Source organism: Portunus trituberculatus, chromosome 35 (genome assembly GCF_017591435.1).
Source record: "Portunus trituberculatus isolate SZX2019 chromosome 35, ASM1759143v1, whole genome shotgun sequence".
Taxonomy (NCBI): Eukaryota; Metazoa; Arthropoda; class Malacostraca; order Decapoda; family Portunidae; genus Portunus; species Portunus trituberculatus.
The window spans coordinates 16,844,299-16,867,169 of NC_059289.1; the positions used below are offsets into that span (position 1 = coordinate 16,844,299).

At 51.9% G+C, this 22,871-nt stretch overlaps 1 protein-coding gene across 50 annotated transcripts in view; it reads right to left on the minus strand.

Annotated features, from left to right (window-relative positions):
• The window catches only part of LOC123513214 (Down syndrome cell adhesion molecule-like protein Dscam2), a 424,526-nt gene that overhangs the window by 179,360 nt on the left and 222,295 nt on the right, over positions 1 to 22,871 (minus strand). Inside the window, exon 7 of one of the 50 annotated variants that reach the window (XM_045270235.1) lies at positions 4,313 to 4,436. The exons of 40 other annotated variants lie outside the window; for them this stretch is intronic. In XM_045270235.1, the coding sequence (XP_045126170.1) occupies positions 4,313 to 4,436 (124 nt within the window). Of the gene's footprint in view, positions 1 to 4,312; positions 4,437 to 7,166; positions 7,291 to 8,522; positions 8,644 to 9,803; positions 9,925 to 11,110; positions 11,235 to 11,409; positions 11,534 to 12,129; positions 12,254 to 16,259; positions 16,384 to 18,305; positions 18,427 to 19,673; positions 19,798 to 22,871 lie in introns of all 50 variants that reach the window. 9 more of the 50 variants (XM_045270240.1, XM_045270271.1, XM_045270265.1 and 6 more) reach the window with 9 other exon arrangements.

Sequence of the window (22,871 nt, forward strand, 5' to 3'; positions counted from 1 at the left end):
ACACACACACACACACACACACGAAAAAAAGTCACCAAGAATCTTTAACCCGGGCCTGAATGTTGTCTCGCCATGCTGACATGAGCCACCGCCAACACCTACAAGCTCCCATGGGCAGACGAGCCGCCCTCTTCCCTCACACCACACCACTATTAGCAACACGTTCCCCCGTCAGCCACATCGACAGGCACGCACCGCTAACAAGGCTTCAGATGAATGACTCACTTCAGTACGGGTACACGACTGCGCCTCACGCCAAAGTAACGCACATTAATGGAATCTTGGATGAAAGTAAGTCTATAGATAAAACACCTGAGGGAATACCTGATCGTGCACTCACCTGACCGAGGGTGGCGGGGAAGCCTGAGCCTGGCAGGTGAGGGACACAGGCTGACCAGCGGGACGGATAAATCCTTCCATGTTCCTGTCGTTCACAAGGCGAGGGGCGCTGCTGCCCATCGGCTCTAGGGATCACCATGCACTCCGTCACCAAGATAACACGCCGCTCCTCCCTTCCCTCCAATCTCTATCGCAAAACCCTATCCGCTCCGCCTCTGAACTGCCCGGCCTCACACAAGCCTCCACCACGGCCCAGCTTAGTTTAATCAGCCGCGCAAGGTAAAACCATAATACACGAGACCTCAAGGGACCAACACGAGTGCCACACCGCGACCAGCGTGCGTGTGCAGGGCCGAGGCGCGTGTCTCCGTGACCCCGTGAAACTCCCAGTGTATACCGTAAATGTTTCTTTATAGTTAATGTCTGACACACACAAACACACACACACACACACACACGCCCGGTAGCTCAGTGGTTAGAGCGCTGGCTTCACAAACCAGAGGACCGGGATTCGATTCCCCGGCCGGGTGGAGATATTTGGGTGTGTCTCCTTTCACGTGTAGCCCCTGTTCACCTAGCAGTGAGTAGGTACGGGATGTAAATCGAGGAGTTGTGACCTTGTTGTCCCGGTGTGTGGTGTGTGCCTGGTCTCAGGCCTATCCGAAGATCGGAAATAATGAGCTCTGAGCTCGTTCCGTAGGGTAACGTCTGGCTGTCTCGTCAGAGACTGCAGCAGATCAAACAGTGAAACACACACACACACACACACACACACACACACACACACACACACACACACACACACACACACACACACACACACACACACACACACACGAGAGAGAGAGAGAGAGAGAGAGAGAGAGAGAGAGAGAGAGAGAGAGAGAGAGAGAGAGAGAGAGAGAGAGAGAGAGAGAGAGAGAGAGAGAGAGAGAGAGAGAGAGAGAGAGATCCATACAAAAAGAACTACCTTTCATTACAACAGCCTCTCCGCCCGCCATCATCCAGACTCCTTGACCTTCTCGCTCCTTACGTACGTACATCCTCTTACTCTCCTTTCTATTCCACTTGTCCCTTTTATCGACGCTCGCCGCACCTCACCCGTCACCAGCCTGCCGCCCCCTGAAGTACTCCCAGCAGCCGCTTGACACCACTTAATCCGCCTTTCCTCTTTCCCTCTCAAGAAGAGTGGATGAGGAGGGATGAGGAAAGCTTTATCTAGCCTGCCACTAACCTCTTGCTGCCTGTCAAGAGTGCGCGGTGTCCCCATGAGGATAAACAGCACGGTACCTGTACTCTGGGGGAGGGAAGCTCTGGGCAGCGCAGAAAAGGGAGACTGGCTGGCCCTCACGTCGGGAAATGGTCTCTGAGTCCCGCTGGGCTGCAAACTTGGGCGTGCTGCTGCCCACTGGTTCTGTGAGAGGCACATAGCGTTCTCAAATAATGCAATTCACACCTGGGAACCTGGTGGACACAGTGAATAACACCCTCTGCTTTTGTAACGCTCCCTGGCTGCTGTCATCGAAGGCCCGAGGCAAACATATCTGGGCGAGGGACGCCACATAGTTATATACTCAAGACTCCTCCTCCTCGTCTCCTCGGTCGCCTGCTGGTCATCAAGCCAGTCTTCCCCATTACGGAGCGAGCTCAGAGCTCATAGACCGATCTTCGGGTAGGACTGAGACCACAACACATTCCACACACCGGGAAAGCGAGGCCACAACCCCTCGAGTTACATCCCGTGCCTATTTACTACTAGGTGAACAGGGGCTACACATTAAGAGGCTTGTCCATTTGCCTCACCGCGCCCGGGACTCGAACCATCACTACGCGATGGCAAGACACAGCCGCAGGGAAGATAATCCTTAAAGCAACCTGTTCCCTTTGATGTGATAGGTCAACTCTCCCTCCGTGCTATAAAGTGACTCGGCCGCCGTCTGATCAGTCATGAGGCCAGTACGCCACGCACACCCAAGGCAAGATGAAAATGGCGTCTCCTTTAATGTGAAGGTGCTCGCTGCCACGAAACAAACTCACAGCCGCCCAGACAGCTTCAGGAAACTCGATTCCTTGCAAACACGCAACAAAGTCACTACCGAAATAGAGCGTGAGAGAGTTTGCTGCACGGACACACAAAGCCACGGCGGAGTCAGCTTACGGGAGTGAAGAAGAGAAGAGAGAGAGAGAGAGAGAGAGAGAGAGAGAGAGAGAGAGAGAGAGAGAGAGAGAGAGAGAGAGAGAGAGAGAGAGAGAGAGAGAGAGAGAGAGAGAGAGAGAGAGAGAGAGAGAGAGAGAGAGAGAGAGAGAGAGAGAGAGAGAGAGAGAGAGAGAGAGCACCTGAAGGTCGGGGGTGGAGAGGCCTGGGCCTGGCAGAAGAGGGCGTTGGACTCCCCCTGCGAGATCGCGAAGGCCTCAAGGTGACTCCTGCTGGTGAACTTGGGGCCGCTGCTCCCCATCGCCTCTGCCAGCACATGAGGGTCACGGAGGTCAGAGGTCACTCAAGTATCCTCAGGTCACAAGGAGCCGTGTTTGTAACGATGGACTAGACTTTATGTCCTGACGCAGAAACGTGAAAGGGAAGCAAGACCTACAGCCGTCATGCACCAGCTCCTCACCACATGAAGCAATGAAATGATTGATCGGCAAACTTGTGATGTCCACATGTTGGGAGTTAGCAGAGGACGAGAATGCAATAATTCAACCCCAACAATTACTGCATTACCTAACATGTTCCCTGTACACCGCTAGACACATGTCGTTCTTACTTTATTTCTTAAAGCCTTCCTACCACAGCAAACACAGCCACACACTGCCACCATCGTTTACGACAGAAACATCTCAAGAAAGATGAATGAAGTGCAGGGCGTGGCTGGCGAGTACCTGAAGGTTGGCTGTGGGTATCCCTGGGCCTGGCAGAGGAGGGTGAGGGGCTGGCCTGAGGGACGCACGAAGGACTCGAGTCTGGTCTCTTTGGTCATGCGAGGCGGACCGCTGCCTACGGGCTCTGTGAGGGCGACAGGTGGGCGTGGTGGTGATGTAGGGACAAGGGGAGGTGCAGGGATTTATGTATAGATGTTGTAGCGACGTGATATCAGATACTGGGCGTGGAAAGATGGGGGTAAGACGGAATTTGAATGTGAGAAGGTCTATTCTGTGTAGCAATCCAGCCTTGATTGCTAAGAATGCAGGAAGTGTGTTGGCCGTTGTGATGTGAACATGTGCGTGGCTCGAGGGTCCCCGCCCGCCGCCATCGCCACTAACTGCACTGATCTTGCGATACGAGACTGATTCCGGTACACACACACACACACACACACACACACACACACACACACACACACACACACACACATACCCACATGCATATCCCCAGATTACGCCCAGTGTGTGTGTGTGTGTGTGTGTGTGTGTGTGTGTGTGTGTGTGTGTGTGTGTGTGTGTGTGTGTGTGTGTGTGTGTGCACCTGAAGGCCGGTGGTGGAGAGGCCTGGGCCTGGCAGAAGAGGGCGTTGGACTCCCCCTGTCGGAGCGAGAAGGCCTCAGACTCTCTCCTGCTGGTGAATTTTGGGCCGCTGCTTCCCACCGCCTCTGCCAGCATATGGGGTCACGGAGAGGTCAGGGATCATTCAAACACTCTGGCTACAAGGAGCCGTCGGTGCAAGTCAGTGGAAACACACATGACCACTGCCGTGTCTCTATAATGATGGCCTAATGTAGCACTGGACGCAATCACGAGGCTTCAATGGACACACGAGTCAAAACTTTTCAGCTACAATGCTGTGAATCTCTTACGTTCCTTTAACTCGTCAGCGTGGAAATAATGCACGAATAAACATTAAAATACTAGCAATTACTATCTTACTTTAAATTTTGTTTACTATTTACGGTACAGGTTATTTATTCCACTGACGCCAATAACGCGGGGCATTTCATGGAAGACTAAAGAAGGTAACGGTGGCATCCTTGGCGAGTACCTGAAGGCTGGCTGTGGGTATCCCTGGGCCTGGCAGAGGAGGGTGAATGGCTGGCTGGACGGACACTCAAAGGATTCAAGTCTTGTCTTTCTGATCATACGAGGCGGGCCGCTGCCTACGGGCTCTGTGAGGGCGACAGGTGGATGTGGAAGTGATGTGTGATGCCGAGACGCGGAGTGGAGCAACAGTATGGCGTGTGGGTGTGTAGGAAGCAAATTTTAGTGGATACGGATGTGAAGTGTATGTGGTGGGCGTTGGGCAGCGTGGTAAGTGTCGCTTGTGGCTCCCTGCCGTCACTTTCAATGACTGCCCTCACCTGACGGCATTGATGACCACACACACACACACACACACACACACACACACACACACAGCATGCATAGGTAGTGCATGGCCTTAACATAACAAGAGAGCACCACTTGAACACCAAAGGAGAGTAATCTTACCTGGGAATCATGAAGAAGACTGAACTTTCTACATTAACAAACATAGAACGTCTAAAAATAAAGACTCTGAAGACTATTATAATAAAGAAAATGGAGGAAAAACAGATCATTACCACGATAAACCATATTTACGTCCATACAAACTAAGCAATACCAGCAGTCAACACTTGGTCGCCACATTCTTAGCACGTCACTGCCGCGTCTTTACAACTCACTCTCATCTTCGCAGTAAAATTTTCAGCACCACTAAATTTCCTCCCGACCTCGAGACTCACGCAGAGAAATCCAGTTCCCATAAAAACCTGAGTCGGTGGGAAAGCCCGCACCTGTGACTCAGCAGCCCACTCAACACCTCCCAATTTCCCGGCAGACATTCCCTCGCGACGCATTCCTTCCAATAAGAAAAGAACAGAGAATCGTCACTCTACAGATAAATTGATTCAGATTCATTAAAAAAAAAGTCTAACCGTAGTTGGGCTGGCAAAGTGTGCAACATTCCACTTGAAGTTCTGCCTTTGAGGTGAGCGCGTCACGAGACTAATTGCGAAATAACTTCGTTTGCAAGTCATCAGCCACCCGCTCACTAGTGTCGCTTGCCGTGTGTGTGTGTGTGTGTGTGTGTGTGTGTGTGTGTGTGTGTGTGTGTGTGTGTGTGTGTGTGTGTGTGTGTGTGTGTGTGTGTGTGTGACTGACCTAAACTCCGGCACGGGGAAGCCCTGGGCACGGCAGGCGAGGGCGAAGGAGGTTCCCGAGGCCCTAAGAAAGGTGTTGCTCTTGGCGATCTCTGCCACCTTCGGGGATTCGCTTGAAAAAGGCTCTGAGGGATGCGTCAAGGCAAGGAGGGTCATCGCTTACTTCATTATATCAAACAATAAATAAATAATGTAAATAAATAAACGATAATAATAATAATAGCAATAATAATAATAATAATAATAATAATAATAATAATAATAATAATAATAATAATAATAATAATAATAATAATAATAATAATAATAACAATATCCATGATTGGATATTGTAACACAAGAGCCTCGAACACCGCCTCATCTCGCCGCCCAAGGTGTGACGCCAAATGAGCAACTCGTGCCTGCTTCTGAGTCTGTCAAGCCTGGCCAATCTGTTCTCCCTCCCCTCCCCTTCCCATCCTTGCTGCCTCAACCACCTGCACTGCATTCTCCTCCTCTCCCCCTATCCCATCCAACGTGGTTTACCTGAACTGTGGGACTGGAAAGCCCTGCACACGACAGGTCAGAGCGAAGCCAGACCGGACCCGCTTGATGAGGATGTTCCCCCGGGCATCCTCCGCCACCTTGGGAGACTCGCTCGAGAAGGGCTCTTCACAAGCACGCAGGCGGTGGTGGCGGTGATAGCAGTGAGATAGAAGAAGGATGGATGGATAGATGGTTTGGCACACCTCACACCTCCCTAGCCTATCACATTCCACCTCCCCCTCGCTCTCCCGAAGACGATGATTGAACTTAACGCTACCTTTCATTATTGCTTCGAAGTTGTCGTCTAGACGCCAAACTACCGTCTCGCACAAGCATCTTGATCTGATTAGCGTGGCTGATTTTGCTTTGTCTCTCGAAAGCTAAAGAAACTGTGCCACTGATTAGAGAGCTAGTTCTTACCGACATCTTGCCTCACTGCACCGTCAGCTAATACGAGCACACAATGAAGTGCTCGTGACAACTTGCATTTTCATCGTTCTCTTCTAATGTTAACTGATTTCACGTCACACTGTTCATTGCGTCGCCGCCGCCACGCCACCAACCACACCCGAAGCCCGTAACAAGGACTGAGGGCACACTCACCTAAACTCCGGCACAGGGAAGCCCTGGGCCTTGCAGGGCAGTGCGAAGGCTGATCCGGAGTTCCAGGAGTAAGAGTCGCTCTTGGCTCCTGACGCTACCTTGGGCGACTCGCTCGAGAAAGGCTCTGAACATAAGAGTAGTTTGTCGTCACCATTAATATTCATCATTTTTTCACCACACAGGCGTTTTGCTGAGGTGTGGGATAGGTCACCTCGCCACTGCATAGTTGCCGTTGCCACTCAAGCGGTAAAAATGTTATAGAAACTTAAAAAGCCTCCATCCGGGACAAAGATCTTTGGAAACAACTTCCCTGTCCAACGCAACACACGAGCCCCGCAGACTTTTCCCACTGTCGTTAGTTCTTTCTACGCCTTTCTTAACTGGCGCTACTTCGAAAACTTTAAGCGAAACCCAATGTTCAAAGTCCAGCTCACGTTTACGCTTTACAGCCTCAACCCGCCACCATTCCCACCACGCAATCCAGGAAATTAAATCGAAATTAACCACCAGACAAGCTTACCCACCTGCCTACCTCCCTCTCTCCATCCCTCCCTCCTCACGCACACCTGAGGCCGCTGCCAAGTATACCTGTAGTCTGGGAGGGGGAAGGCCTGCACGGGACAGGTGAGGGCAAAGCTGCTCGCCTCCCGCTGCACCATCAGGAAGCCTCGTCCACCTGGGGCCACTCTGGGGGCCTCGCTTGACACCGGCTCTGCGGAACACACCACACACCACAGCTCCCTGGAGTAACTCAACACTCTTGCTTCCCCTGGATCTCTGCCGCACCTCTCCCCCGTGCCCTGACCCGGCCGTCTCGTGAGTGTCTCGCTGAGGGACATTGAGTTCTTGTATAGTTACGGAATCGAGAGCAGTGGCGGAGACTCACCTAAACTGCGGCACTGGGAAGCCTTGAGCGGCACACAGGAGGGCGAAGGAGGAGCCGCGGCGCCTGAAGAAAGTGTCACTCCTCGCGCCCTCTGCCACCTTGGGAGACTCGCTCGAGAAGGGCTCTGTACCACGCCAACACCGCCACCACCACCAGCGATCAGCTTAATGCAGGACACACACACACACACACACACACACACGAGAGCTCTGAACATTGTATGGCTTACCGTGGTTTTGTAACGAATCGGTACTTTCTTATACAGCGCCACCAAGTCATATAGTAAGAATATATATATATATATATATATATATATATATATATATATATATATATATATATATATATATATATATATATATATATATATATATGGATAAGGTGGTGAGCGTGGGATCGGAGACGTCCACGCGTAGGTTCGAATCCCACCACATACCACTTTGAAACTATGTCATTTGCCGAGTGGTTTAAAGTTACCTACATGTCACCATGGTACCCAAGTTCTAGGTGGTTACACCGAAGATTCACTTGGGTGGTGATATGGACCCTAATATGGGTACCACAACAAATAAAATTGCCTGCGCCACTAATGGGCGGAAGCTGAACAGCGCTTCTCACACACTCTTCAAGTGTGCCTACAGGCGCTATAGGCCGTAATATATGTATGTATGTATGTATGTATGTATGTATGTATGTATGTATGTATGTATATATATATATATATATATATATATATATATATATATATATATATATATATATATATATATATATATATATATATATATATATATATATATATATATATATATATATATATATATATACACACACACACACACACACACACACACACACACACACACACACACACACACACACACATGTATATAACATTTTATTTATCTGCTTATTTACCCATTCATCTTTTTTTTGTAGGATGGAGGTAAAATACATAATTTCGATCGAGGAGTTAAAATCGCAAAAAAAGTAGCGAGTTGGGACCGTCCTCAGCCACATTAGGTAACGCAGCGTCCAAGACGGAAAAACAAACTGACCTGAACTCCGGGACGGGGAAGCCCTGGGCTCGGCAGGGCAGTGCAAAGCCCGAGCCTTGCCGACGGTTGATTGTCTCCCCGCGGGCGCCGGCCACCTTGGGGGACTCGCTCGAATAGGGTTCTGGGATCAGAATAATTATGGGTAACTTCGTTATTCGTTTCTGGTTACTCGGACGGAGTCTGAGAAGTCTGGCGGCGGGTACACCTGCTCCACTCCACTCCACTACATGGTGGCTCAGCCAAGACAAGTGTTTACATTCCCAAAAGTGACAGAAAACTTTTGTTTGAGTTCCTGCCATGTCAGAACACTGTGAAGTGCCTCGAAAGTAAACAGCTAAAAAGAAAAGTAAGAATGTAACACAGCTGGCTAGAGAGCCTCTGCGCTGGGAGAATATAAAAGATCAAAGTGTGTCAAGGCAGCGAGGAATGAAGAAACGAGACTGAAATGTAGGCAAGCTATCGTTCCGTCCCACTTACCGCGGAGTTCCGTAAGCACGTCCGACGGAGCAACACTGCTGACACTGACCTGAAGGAAGGGACAGGGAAGGCCTGGGCGGGGCAGTGGAGGGTGAGGCCGCTCCCAGCTGCCCTCGTCATGGTCACACCTTCTTCCCCCGACACCTTTGGGGATTCACTAGACAAAGGCTCTGTACCAATGGACACACGCTCCCTCAATCAACGATACTCTCCCAGGCATAGGCACGCACGCACGCACGCACACACACACACACACACACACACACACACACACACACACACACACACACACACACACACACACACCGCGTAGTGTAGTGGTTAGCACGCTCGACTCACAATCGAGAGGGCCCGGGTTCGAGTCCCGGTAAGCGGCGAGGCAAATGGGCAAGCCTCTTAATGTGTGGCCCCTGTTCATCTAGCAGTAAATAGGTACGGGATGTAACTCGAGGGGTTGTGGCCTCAGTTTCGGTGTGTGTTGTGTGTTGATGTGGTCTCAGTCCTACCCGAAGATCGGTCTATGAGCTCTGAGCTCGCTCCGTAATGGGGAAGACTGGCTGGGTGACCAGCAGGCGACCGAGGTGAATTACACACACACACACACACACACACACACACACACACACACACACACACACACACACACACACACACACACCATGCAAAGGGCAATGCCCCACGTTCTCTAGCACCTCAATCCGCCGCTGCCTGGAGTGCCGGGCCAGTGTTGTGCCCAGTGTAGTGAAATTAAGCCACCGCATAACGGGCCAGAAAGCCCCCTGTCTCCATTACCACTTGCCTCACCTGAATTCTGGGAGAGGGAAGGCCTGGACGCTGCAGGGGAGTGCGAATGCGGACCCAGATTCCTTCAGAAGGATGTCTCCACGTGGCCCTGAGGCCTTGGGAGGCTGGCTGGAGTATGGCTCTATAAGGGGGACAAAGGCTGCCTTCAACCGTCACTCTCCATGGCCCAGGACCCGCCGCACCGCTCAACCTTGGTCACTAGACAGGTTCTATCTAAAAACGGCGATCACTACGGGGAGGTCTTGGCGTCCTAGAACACCCGCTGTCACGGACAATACCCACACACTGCGTTCCAGAAGCGACTGCAGCAAACTTTTAATAATATTTCTAAACGCCGTGTCGTGAAAGTTTTCAGTAACAAAGTTAAAACTGAAAGAGCTTGATTGCAATGAGTCATTTTTGTTCTAAACCTGCACAGATTACTAGCCTTCCCCCACCCACAGCCACTAACCTGAAGGAGGGGATGGGGTAGGCCTGTGCCTCACACAGCAGGGTCGCCGCCGCCCCTCCGTCCACCCACATCTTGTCGAACTGCGCCCGCCGAGGCACCTTGGGCGGGCCACTCGCCATGCCGTCTTTACCACCAAGAGAATGTCTCAACATACACTTCATATCGGTCCTCACCTCCTCCTCCACCGTAAAGGAACCTGACTACCCCCGCTGCTCAGCCCCTCATTGATTCACTTCTAAATGGCCCATAAAGTGAGGTGTAGAGTCACAGGGAATTGCGATCATAAAGAAGTCACAGGAAGAAATGGCAAAGGTGCACGCGAGTATGAAGACGATGCCTGAGTTTATCACGTCCAACGGGATCGTCCACCGCGCCACCACGTACCTGAAGGCGGGCACCGGATACCCCTGAGCCTCGCACAGCACAGCGAAGCTGTCCCCGGCGTTCTTGCTGAATTGGTTGAACTTTGCCAGAGCCGGTATCTTAGGCGGGCCGCTGGAGAGAGCATCTGAGTACCAAAAAGAGTGCGTGACAATGTTACGTCCCACAGCGGGCTTGAGTCTTGCGGCAAGGGACAACACCGCTCGCAAACCGGTGCCTCCTGATAAAAGTACTCACACTGCGACACTTTTCCGTGAATGTGGACACTTGCCGCGCGGCGAAGAGCCAGACTGCCTTTGTGCGGGACAGGAAATGACAGTTCTGATCCGCCACAAGTTGAACTCACTACAAAGCTATAACAAAGTTTTCAATCTATGTAGACTCATAGAAGGTAACAAATATAAAACGTATAACATAAAAAAGTCTCAATACGAACCCTGAACCACCGCGAGATGAAGGGCGCGCCACAGCCTACCTGAAGGAGGGGACCGGGAAGCCCTGAGCCTGACAGAACATGGCGAGCCCGCTGCCCACAGCCCTCGTGTACTGCAGCAGCTTGGCCTGTTCTGACACCTGGGGCGGCCCGCTGGAAATTCCCGCTATTCCCGACACCCATAGTCAATATTGAACTCTTATCCACCATCACTCATATGTTAGGGACCACCACCACCGTCACGCTGCAAAGCTTTACACTTCCTACCCATCACTCCGCTGGCCATCACGCCGAGCTCTCACCTGAACGCAGGCAGCACCGTTCCTGACCAGACAGCCTACCTGAAGGAGGGGACCGGGAAGCCCTGAGCCTGGCAGAACATGGCGAGTCCGCTGCCCGCAGCCCTCGTGAACTGGTCCAACTTGGCATGTTCCGACACCTGGGGCGGCCCACTGGAAATTCCCGCTATTCCCGACACATAATGTTAAGATCGTGCCCAAACCTAGGCCACCCACACCTGTGTCTGAGACTTCCTCCCCTCCAGCCGTCACGCCGCAAAGCCTTACTGTTCACTTACTGGCCCGAGCGCTGGGCGTCACACCGAGTCCCTCACCTGAACGCAGGCAGCGGGTGTGCCTGAGCCTGACACAGGAGTGCAAAGTTGGCACCGCTCGGCCAGATGCTGGTAGAGAGTCGGGAGGCCATAGCCACCTGGGGACCTCCACTCGACATCGGTTCTGTGGGACCAGTCTCTCTCTCTCTCTCTCTCTCTCTCTCTCTCTCTCTCTCTCTCTCTCTCCGAACACATACGTTGGCCCGACACAAGTGTAAGTGCAGTGACAGTTACACCTACGGCACAACTGCATCCCTCTCAGCTCTCCTCCTTCCCTGCTACACACACACACACACACACACACACACACACACACACACACACACACACACACACACACACACACACACACTCATGGTGCACAGCCCGTCCCGTCCGTCTCGCCCTTGTGTTGCAGTCTACACGAGTACTGTCAGGGAAGCAGGTGTGTGTGTGTGTGTGTGTTTACCTGAAGGAGGGCAGTGGGTAGGCCTGGCCAGGACAAGGAAGCACCACGCTGGAGCCACGCTTCTCCCGCACCACGTTACTGAGGGCTAGTTGGGGCACGCGAGGGGCACCGCTAGACACTCCCTCTGACGGGTATGCAGCAAAGGGTGGCGTGGCAGTGGCGGCGGCGCCGGTGTTTAGGTAGGTGGGTGAGTGAAGGTAAACAAAGATACATCAACAGCGATACACGAACAAGCATAACGAGGATGCAGTGAGCGAAGGAAGGAGGCGGCGAAGGAGGGTAGACGAGGAGCCGTATGGGGGGGAGGGGGCGACGATGACAGGGTGCCGTGAATAAGACAATGAATAAATGTAAGCATCACATCACCACTGAGATAAAAAGTGTCTCTCCGCCACACACACACACACACACACACACACACACACACACACACACACACACACACACACACACACACACACACACGGCATAAAAAAACACCACCCTATCTCTTATCAGTAGAATAAATGTACTCACTTCGAACCTTTCTTCCTCTTTACATACACAGCGTGAGTGTTTGCATTATGTTCCTTTCACAATACAACGTTAAGTAAAGCAACAGCTGCCAAGATCAAGCGACAAGCGAAGGGCAACCAGACAGAGGCGCCGAGCTGTCTGCTACGTCCGCTGAGTCACGCGACTTATGGGGAGGGCGAGGGGAGAAGAGAAACAGAGGGAGGAGGAGGAGGGAAGGGAAGGAGAAGGGAAGGGGAAGGGAGGGGATGTGTATAGATGAAGAGAAAGATCAGAGAGGAGTTGGAATTAACGAGGATAATGAGAGAGAGAGAGAGAGAGAGAGAGAGAGAGAGAGAGAGAGAGAGAGAGAGAGAGAGAGAGAGAGAGAGAGAGAGAGAGAGAGAGAGAGAGAGAGAGAGAGAGAGAGAGAGCATAATCACGGCATAGCGACATGAACAACAAAAACTTCATCACAGTTCAGCTATTGACGTCATCACGAGCCAGGGAGTGAGAGGGAAAGAGAGCAGAGGAAAGAGAAACACGCTGCTCTCTCTCTCTCTCTCTGTGTGTGTGTGTGTGTGTGTGTGTGTGTGTGTGTGTGTGTGTGTGTGTGTGTGTGTGTGTGTGTGTGTGTGTGTGTGAAAATTCTGCAGCGTTGTCGGAGTGAGAGAGAGAGAGAGAGAGAGAGAGAGAGAGAGAGAGAGAGAGAGAGAGAGAGAGAGAGAGAGAGAGAGAGAGAGAGTAAACTAAAGGCGAACCACGAGACCGAGAGAGGCATGATGCTGGGGACGATGAAGGGAGGGGTATCTCTCTCTCTCTCTCTCTCTCTCTCTCTCTCTACTCCACTACCACGCAACGCCCTTCACTATGTGGCTCCTCTTTTTACTTCTGTGTTGTGCGTGACGTGTTGGCGCGCGCATCTCTCTCTCTCTCTCTCTCTCCTATCACAACGTCAGCCGCCCACATAACCCCTGACTCCTGCTAACTCTCTCCCTGATCTCTCGTTTTTTCTTTCATATATCTTCTCTCCTCTCCTCTCTATCTTACCCCTCTCTCCTGCCAAGGCTTCTTCCCACCACCACCACCGCCGCCAATACCACCACCGACGCCACAACCACCGCCTCCGCCACTTCTTCTTCCTCCATTGAATGATGAAAATAAACCGCTGGAGGTCACGGCAATACACGCGCACTCAGCGGAATGTAGATTAACTGGTTCTGTCTGTTTCTCCGCCTCCTCCTCCTGCTCCTCCTCATCCTCTTCCTCCTCCTCCTCCTCCTCCGCCTTTTTCTCCTTCTCGTCCTCCTCTTTCTCCTCCTCCTTCTTCTCCTTCTCTCGTTCCCTCTTCCTCCCCTTGCTATGAATAAACCACGATGAATTTGCAGCAACGGTGAGTGATTGAGAGAGAGAGAGAGAGAGAGAGAGAGAGAGAGAGAGAGAGAGAGAGAGAGAGAGAGAGAGAGAGAGAGAGAGAGAGAGTTATTTATGATCATGAAAGCAGTTACAAACACAACCGGATCTGTTTAATTAGCCAAGGCATAAAGGAAAACAACACGGCAGGTGTGAGGGCCGGGCGTGGGTGTGCGGAGGCGGCGGTGAGGCAGGTGACACGTGACAGCTGAGGGGGGTAGGGGAGTGTACCTGAATCTGGGCACCGGGTGAGCGGAGAGTTCACAGGTAAGGGTTGCTGCTTCACCGTTACCTACAGTCGGGAACTCGATCTTTCTCCCGCTGGCTACCTTGGGCGGCGCTGAGACCATGGCTTCTGCAGGCGGCGGGGAGGGGTGTGTGTGTGAGGAAGAGCCAGAGAGAAAGAGGAAGTGCTAGTGAATTTTTTTGCCTTTTTTTTAACCTTATGTAATTTCTACCTGTGTTCTCATTCTGCGGCGATGGAAGTGAGAGAGGAAGGTCCAAAGAGGGAGTGACTGTTTTTTTTTTTCAATTTTTACTCTAATTGTGACGAATTTCTGCCTGTATTCTCCATCAATGGCGAGAGAATTATAAGGAAGAGCTAGTGAGGGAAGGTATGGAGATGGCATGTATATTTCCTTCTCTCCAATCATGACGTATTTTTGCCTATTCTTAATTAACTAAGTCGTTAAAGTTTCTGCGAGGGCTGGGGGCGGGGGGCGGGGCGGGACGAGCAAGTGTACCGTCACTAGGAGTGTTGAGTGAATATGACGCAGGTAGGAGTAAAAACGTCTGAAGAAACGCATGAGTTCGAGTAGTCAAGATCAGAAAGTAAGTCTAACAAAAAAACATCGCCATCAGTGTAATACGATGAGCAGATACGGCAAAAAAAAAAAGCATCAAATGTAGTAACGTCCAAAGAAGCGCATAGGATCGAGTAGTCAGGATCAGAAAGACCAATAAACACAACACCATGAAATCTAACCTAACCTTAACTAACCATCAAATACGAAAAGCTACGAAAAAAAACTATCAAATTAAGTGAATATGGGGCCGCCGTGGTACAGTGGATCCGTGCGTGCTTTGGGATCCGAGGGGTCTCCAAGCGCACGGGTTCGAATCCTGTCTACGGTCTGAGTGTAGGTTGGGCTTCCTCATTCGGGGCAACGGTTTCCTAGCGGGTGGGCTTTGAAATAGGAGGTACCCTTAATACGTATGCCCTTTAGCCCATAAATTCCCGTGAAAAGCCCACATGGTATTAAAAAAAAAAGAATCCTAAAATTGTAGTGAAAACTCGCGAGATGAAGGTACGTCCACTCACACGAGCCTCGACACGACAGGAGAACCAGCGGCAAACAAACAACAAAGGCGGCATTAAAGAAAAAAAAATAGGACTAGACGAGTAATTAAAGCGAGGTGCGAGTAATCAGAAGCCAACAATACACGCCTCACGACAAAGGCCGAGCCGGGGAACAATGGAAACAATAAGTGCAGGTGCATCGCGTCAACACCGTCACCAGAGCCCCGTCACGCCACATTTACGCCAGGTGGTGGTGGTGGTGGTGGTGGGATAAGGGTGCGGGGAGCGTCCATGTCCACCTCCACCACCTCCACCACTCTGCCACATGTGTCCACGGTTACCTGCACAGTATTATTTTCCCGGACACCACAACGTGACTCAGAACAACACCTTTACTATTACTCTCTCTCTCTCTCTCTCTCTCTCTCTCTCTCTAACTTCCTGTGTTCCCAAAGCGAGGATCTGATGAATGTGTTTATTACATCAACATTGACTTTAGAGAGAGGAAAAGCTCTACTTGATACGCTTGAAGGAAAATTGCACATCGCAAGACCTACCCAAGGAAAACATCATCTATTAACCAAAAGCACAAAGTTTACACGCCACGAATTTTTCAACAGAATGCTGCGTTGAAAATCTGAATTCCCAGAAGAGACAATATCACTGACTAATCAAGGAAACACACTTGAATTAATCACCCAGTCTAAACCAGGTAAGCGGCGCCCTTCCCCTCACGCCGATCCCTTCCCGCGCATGTAACACGGATAGAAACACACTCACTCTTATTACTGATACGTGTGGAGAATAACGAGAAATATATAACACTATACCACTCTTCTCCCGCCAATCACATTACCTATTACAAACCTAATCCATTATTCGCTATAGCGTAGAGGGGCGTTGCAAAGAATACTTCTCCCACTACCTGTGCTGAGGGAGAGGGGAGGCCTGGGCGTCGCAGAAGAGGGAGAAGGAGGTGCCCATGTTGTAGGTCTCTGTCACATGCTTGAACCTGCTGGTGAGTCGAGGCGCCGAGCTGCCCGCTGCATCTTTACGAGACAAGACAACGACACCAGTTCATTCCTCACCGCGCACTGACTCCATTAACACAGCCAGTCTCTCTACTGCCTGATGCCTCGCTCGGCACACTAACACCCCAGCCAACTCACCCCATCTCCTAGTACGACAATCTACACTCACACATATCTCTGAGTTCACCCATGCATTCCAGCCATACCTATCAGCCCTAACATACCTCACGCCCACCCGTGTCCCCCAGCCCTCACATTCCCCTGACGCGCCCTGCAATCTCGCCAAGGAGCCACTGTACCCTAACTCCCCAGAATATCACTTAAAACTTCAGCAGGAATATAGCAAGTTAGTGGGCGACGCAAAGTCATTACGGGTTCGTTTCCTACACCGTCTGTGTCCTCAATCTCCCCCGCTAGCCCTGCAATATAAGGCCACATGGCGCGTGCAAGGGCCTGGGCGGAGGGTAACGAGGCAGTGGTGGGATGGCTCCCTGCACTAAGCGACGTGTATATTTAAATAATAAAAATAAGTTTTTGTCTCTCAGTACGCTGGAAATGTTGGTCTTAAGCTAATTTTGTCCCATCCTGCTACTCAAAGTCCTGCAAGTGGGAGATTTAGGATTTTCTTTCGGATTACGTCTTGCGAAATTGCACACTTTTCCTCAACGTACAGCCAGCTCCTCTTTAAGTAAAACGTCCGAGTTGCATAACAGGGAGGCGGGCGGCGGACGAGGGGTGTGTGCCACGTGAGTGTCTGGACCACGGTGCCTCGCTGCCTGGCCTGCCTGGCCTGCCTACCTGGGGACTGGAGGCAGCTCTGTACCTGTGTTCAGGGGCGGGCGAGGCCTGCACGCTGCACAGAAGGGCGAAGGTGGAGTGTGCTCGCCGTACTTCGTTCACCAGCTTCTCCTTCGACGAGAGAGTGGGGGCGGAGCTCCCCACGGGTTCTTTGCAAAAGTACACACAAACATCAGACTCATACTGCTCAATGATTCTTCTGCGAGGTTTGCCCCGCAGCCTCGTCACGTTGCCAGAACCCCAGAGCCCCAGGGTGTCCCCGCCTATATCGCCTCTGTGTGCAGCCCACCGCCTATATCTCTACCTGACCCATTACCTGTGTGAGGGGACGGGCGAAGCCTGTACGGCACAAAAGAGTGCGATGTCGCTGCCTTCTTCCTTGACGTCGGTGAAGTGTTTCTCCTTGGAGGGAAGCTTCGGCGCTGATGTGCCCGCGGGGGCTTGAGGGAAGGAGGATGGGGACCATGAGTATTATTAAACGAACTCATAAATGTTTGTATTGAAAACAACAGAAACGAGGAAAAACTAAGCCGCCACAATGCAACACATTCAGGCTTTCATTCTGAGCTGCCGACGCTAAATGCAATTAGGAATATTTACGGTGAAACAAGAGAAACTAACCTGTCCTTTTCTCCCCACTCCTTATTTTTCTTTCTGCCTTTCTCTTTCTCTCAACCATTTTCTTTGCCTCATTACAGCACACTAATGACTTATGCCACGCCACCTGGAGGAGCTCCGCCAGTCGCCTTTGTCACTGTGTCCCTTTGAAAAGCTTCACACGGTGGTGAGCGTGGCTACAGTGTGGGGCGTTACCTGTACTGGGGTACCGGGGAGCCCTGGACGGTGCAGGGAAGAGCCAGGTCAGTGGTAGCCCTGGCAACCTTGTTCACCAGCTTCGCCTCCGCTGGTATTTGAGGCGCGGAACTCCCGGCGGGCTCTAAGAGAAGACCGGGTGAGCAGCATGTGGCAAGTCAGATAGCCGCGCCAGGAACGCGTGAGATGGAGCCCCTTCCTGCCTCGCTTACGTCATCATGTGTGTGTGTGTGTGTGTGTGTGTGTGTGTGTGTGTGTGTGTGTGTGTGTGTGTGTGTGTGTGTGTGTGTGTGTGTGTGTGTGTGTGTGTGTGTGTGTGTGTGAGGTACCTGTGTGTCGGGGCGGGGTGGGCCTGAGCCGGACACAGGAGAGAGGTGAGTGAGCCCGCCGCGGCCTCGGCGTTGATGGTGTCCCGTGACCTCAGCTTGGGCGGGGAACTCCCAAGAGACTCTAAGTGAGGGACGAGAGCGTGTCACGAAAAGGTAATTTTTAGGAAATCCTAAACTACCTCCTAAATTTTAACACAAGTCTTCGTTTTTTTTCCAGCGCCTCTATCCTCAACATAAGTGAGTCTTTATGATTCAAAGTGTTTTGTTTTAGTATTTCATTTTCTAGTTTCTCTTCGCCATTTATTTCTTGCGATCTAGATAAAAAAAGGTTTCGAGGGTTTTTCCCTTCTGTTTGCTGAACATCCTCCCTCCCTACGCAAACACAGCCACTCACACCTACACACACACACACACACACACACAGTTCCCCTGCCATCCTCACTAGGAACAAATAACTCCTATCCCCCTCTTGAATCTTGAAACAAAAGCTTTCCAAACGTTCTCGACTCAAAAGTTGAATCTAAAACAGCACACCTCTGTAAAACTCTGCGGTGCCGACATTTCAGATTTCATTAACTACAACACCACCAACACCACCACCACCACCACCAACACCAGGCACAACCTTGACCACTGCGGTGAGAGTGAACAAAGTGGCTGTGTTGGTGTAATCTTGCAAGCAAATTCCCAGTATAATGCGCAAGTGTAACGTGTTCGATAGAGAAAATACTTCCATGATACTGTGTTCAAGATTCTGAGCGATATTTTCACCACAGTAATGACAACAAAAGACTGTCACCCCACCGCAGAAGTTCCGTGGCAAAACAATTGTACTCTCACAAACCAACACTACGTGCACCTTCCCACCAGGAAAATCCAATCAGTGTCGCCAACGGGGCACCACCACCAGCAGGCACAGTACCTGAAGGTGGGCGGGGGGTGGGCCTGGGCGTCACACGGGAGGGAGAAGTGTGTTCTGGCGGGAACGGTGACAGCATTGATGGTTCCCTTAGCTACACGAAGCTTAGGGCCGGAGCTGCCGACGGAATCTACGGCCAAAGTACAGAAGAGGGAGTGGTGAGAGGAGATCTGGGAGTGTGAGAGTACGAAGGAATGTAAAGTGGATAAGTAAGAAAATGAAGATGGATGGGATGGGAGGTTGGAGGAAATCCGGGAAGGAGATTTCCCAGCAAGACATCCAGAAAAGGGAAAAGTGCTCCAGGAGGGAACCTTTCCCGAAGCGACGCCTGAGTGTGGGAGCCTTCATGAGGGGGAGGGCGCCCGCCGGACTTCTAGTAGGACGCATCTGCCTTATGAATAGTCCAGAGCCACGCAAGGAAGCTACAACAAAGACGGCAAAAGGTTTACCTGTAATTTGGGAGGGGGAACGCCTGGGCGTGGCAGGAAAGCGCGAAGCTGTCGCCGCGGTGAGTGACTTCCTTACTGACGGTGTCTCGGGGCGGAAGCTGAGGCGCTGAGCTACCCACAGGGTCTGCCGGGCATGACAAGGCCGCCCTGTTCATTAAACAGCCTACATCTTTCCTTCTGATTCATATAAAGCTGTGGGGCACCCCGTCCCTAATGACTAGTTACCTTTTAAAGCTTTTTAGCCAAATCTCTCTTATTTGAATATTTAGAACTTTTGAAACGTGAATAAAGCACAACACTGACCCCGACACACGAGGCTCTGACCGCCTATCTCTGCTTATTTTGACCATAAACGTCAAAATAAAAAACAACTCCAAGACTGTACGACGAAACTTTGGTCCTCTGAAGCAGTAAAGTCGCTGGAAAGACGCAGGTCCCTGAGGTGCCAGTGTTCCATCAAAGGCCGCGACTACCCGCCTCGCCCTCACCCTGCAGGCGCCTCACGGGGAAAAGCAACTCGACCAGCCAGGCGGTCAGGCGGTGTGATCAATAGAGTTTAGCCAGCGGAAGTTTATCTGAATGCGCCTCTGACCGGGGGAAGCCGAACCACGGTGGAATTCGTAACACGCTTCCTTGGACGCAAATAGAAACACGCTAAAAAATACTGCTTCATGGGCTCTTCAGACTGACTAGACCCTTGGCACGCATTGGAGGGAGGTGTGCGCATGGCGAACGTTACCGAAACTCAAGAGACCTTGAAACACAGCGATAAGACAGCGACGTCCCGGTGAAAACCAATTACGGATACTTTTCCCCTGCGTATATCGATTCCCGACTTGATTACTATCACACGGACCAGAAATGAGCGTTCTTACTCCAGGTGTGTGACGGGAGACGGTGGACTGAGTATGGAGAGGCTGGGGGTGGAGGTAGTGAGGAAAAGTGAAGAGGGAGCGCAGTAGTAGCGGCAACGAAAGGAGGAAATAGTAGAAAGGAGGAGGAGGAGGAGGAGGAGGAGGAGGAGGAGGAGGAGGAGGAGGAGGAGGAGGAGGAGGAGGAGGAGGAGGAGGAGGAGGAGGAGGAGGAGGAGGAGGAGGAGGAGGAGCACCTGTACTGAGGGGGTGGAGAGGCCTGGGCGCTGCAGGGAATGGCGTGGCTGCTTCCTACTGCAGTAATCTTGGCGCTGACGGTGTCCTCCACAGGCACAGATGGCCCTGAGCTTCCCACCGCCTCTGTACACACACACACACACACACACACACACACACACACACACACACACACACACACATCGTCATTAAAGTCTTTCCAGTCCCGAGATAAGGATACACACGCCCTCTCTGCTAGTTTCCAATCATAAATCACAGCAGCTGAGCCGCACGGTGCCCTCCTCTGTTCCTCGCCGCCATCCACACCCGCCCTCACGCCCTCGCCTGGCTGTTTAAGGGCCGCCATCCTCCCGCAGGTATTTACGTGGCTTTTCTCCCTTGCCTTCAGTGCTAAAATATGTTCACCACCGATAAAATGGAGGATGCAATATCGGCAAGACCAACATGCATGAAGAGTATGTGCCCCCCTTCCTCTCTACCTACCCCCTCCCTCCCTCCCTCCCTCCACCATCTCCTCCTCCTCCTGTCCTCCCCGGTGAGCTTAATATAAGTTTGATGGAAGCGTCTTTAAACATTGCCCAAGCCAGTCAGCCGCCCATCGCATCCACCAAGATGTTGTTTTTTATATGCGTCCATAAAACATTACTTCCCTTGTGCGGGCGTAGCGGCAGAACACGGGCCGCGCATCAATAACCCAGCGAGCACGTCTTGCACGCCCGGACTCCGCCACGCCTTTATGGTATATTCACAAGTATTACTACCGTTGTTTTCTGGGTGCGCGGCAAACCTGAGGGCAGCTTTGCGGAAGATAAAAGCCGCGCTGTGACTGGAACAAGGCTTGGAACATTTTACCAGTTCCTCTTGACCTTCATTCGATGACCTGCTGTGGTGATGAAGTCACGTACCTGGTCTGGGGCGCGGGGTTGGCCTGCGCGGGGCACAGCAGCGCCAGGCCATCCCCGGAAGCCTTAGTCTCGGAGTGGATCTTGTCAGTGGACGGTAAGCGAGGTCCTGAGCTGCCCATCGGTTCTGTGCCAGACCCGACCACTCTAACACACACTCACTTTGTGTGCTTTCCCTCCCCCCGCCCCTCCACCCCAATCCTCCCGCCACCGCACACAGCAAGACACACGCTCCTCAACTCTGGCTCGCACTCAGCACATGATTTTCGTTCACTAATCACTTGCTGTGGTTAAACTCATGAAACCTCCAGCCATCCCGCCAGTCACCGCCTTTCCTTTGCCCTAACTCGAGGCGCCCCCGCACTCCTTACCGCACTGCCGGGACGGGGTAACCCTGGGCCTCGCAGAAGAGGGAGACGCTCGAGGCCGCTGGCTTGAGAACCGTCAGAAGCGTGTTGACTCGCTCCTCCCACGTGAACTTTGGCGCCGAGAAACCCACAGGCTCTGATGGGCGATGAGCGGGTTTAGGAGAGAGAGTAAATACGGCAGATAACTAAAGGAAGGCAAGGATAATGAACAAAACAATTGAAAGGAATCGCTGCTATAGGAAACAATACCCCTGTCTATCTTTCGATCTCTGATCAAGAACCTTTCGCCATCTATCACGCACTTTCTTTCCTGAGGCCGTGGTAGAAATTACGAACCTCCACGTGTCAAGCGGTGATGAGAAACACTCGAGCTGAACCGCCAAGAACATCCATGATGAGGCCATCAGGCAGCAACACAATGCTACTGTGTTACGAAACAGTTCCACCCCTCTGAGCAAAATTACGGTGACACTCTGGGGGAAGGAAAACAAAGGAAAGAGGTCTGCTAAAATGAGGCGGCTTCGGGTGGTGAAGCCGCGAGCGTACCTGGTGCGGGGCGGGGGGTGGGCCTGAGCGGGGCACAATAATGGGAAGCTTGCCCCTCCGCCTTGTCAGTCGCCACTCGATCTCGTGTCGGGAATTTCGGGGTCGACATGCCCACCGGGTCTGTCGCCGCCACCGCCATCAAGTGAGAGAGAGCCGTGAGTGCATGCAATGGAAGGACGGCGAGTGGGTGTTGTGGGGAGGATGGAAGGGGTGGAGGAGGAGCCAGCGATGCCTGCCGTCACTGTCTGCACCAAACCTATAACGGGTTCTTTG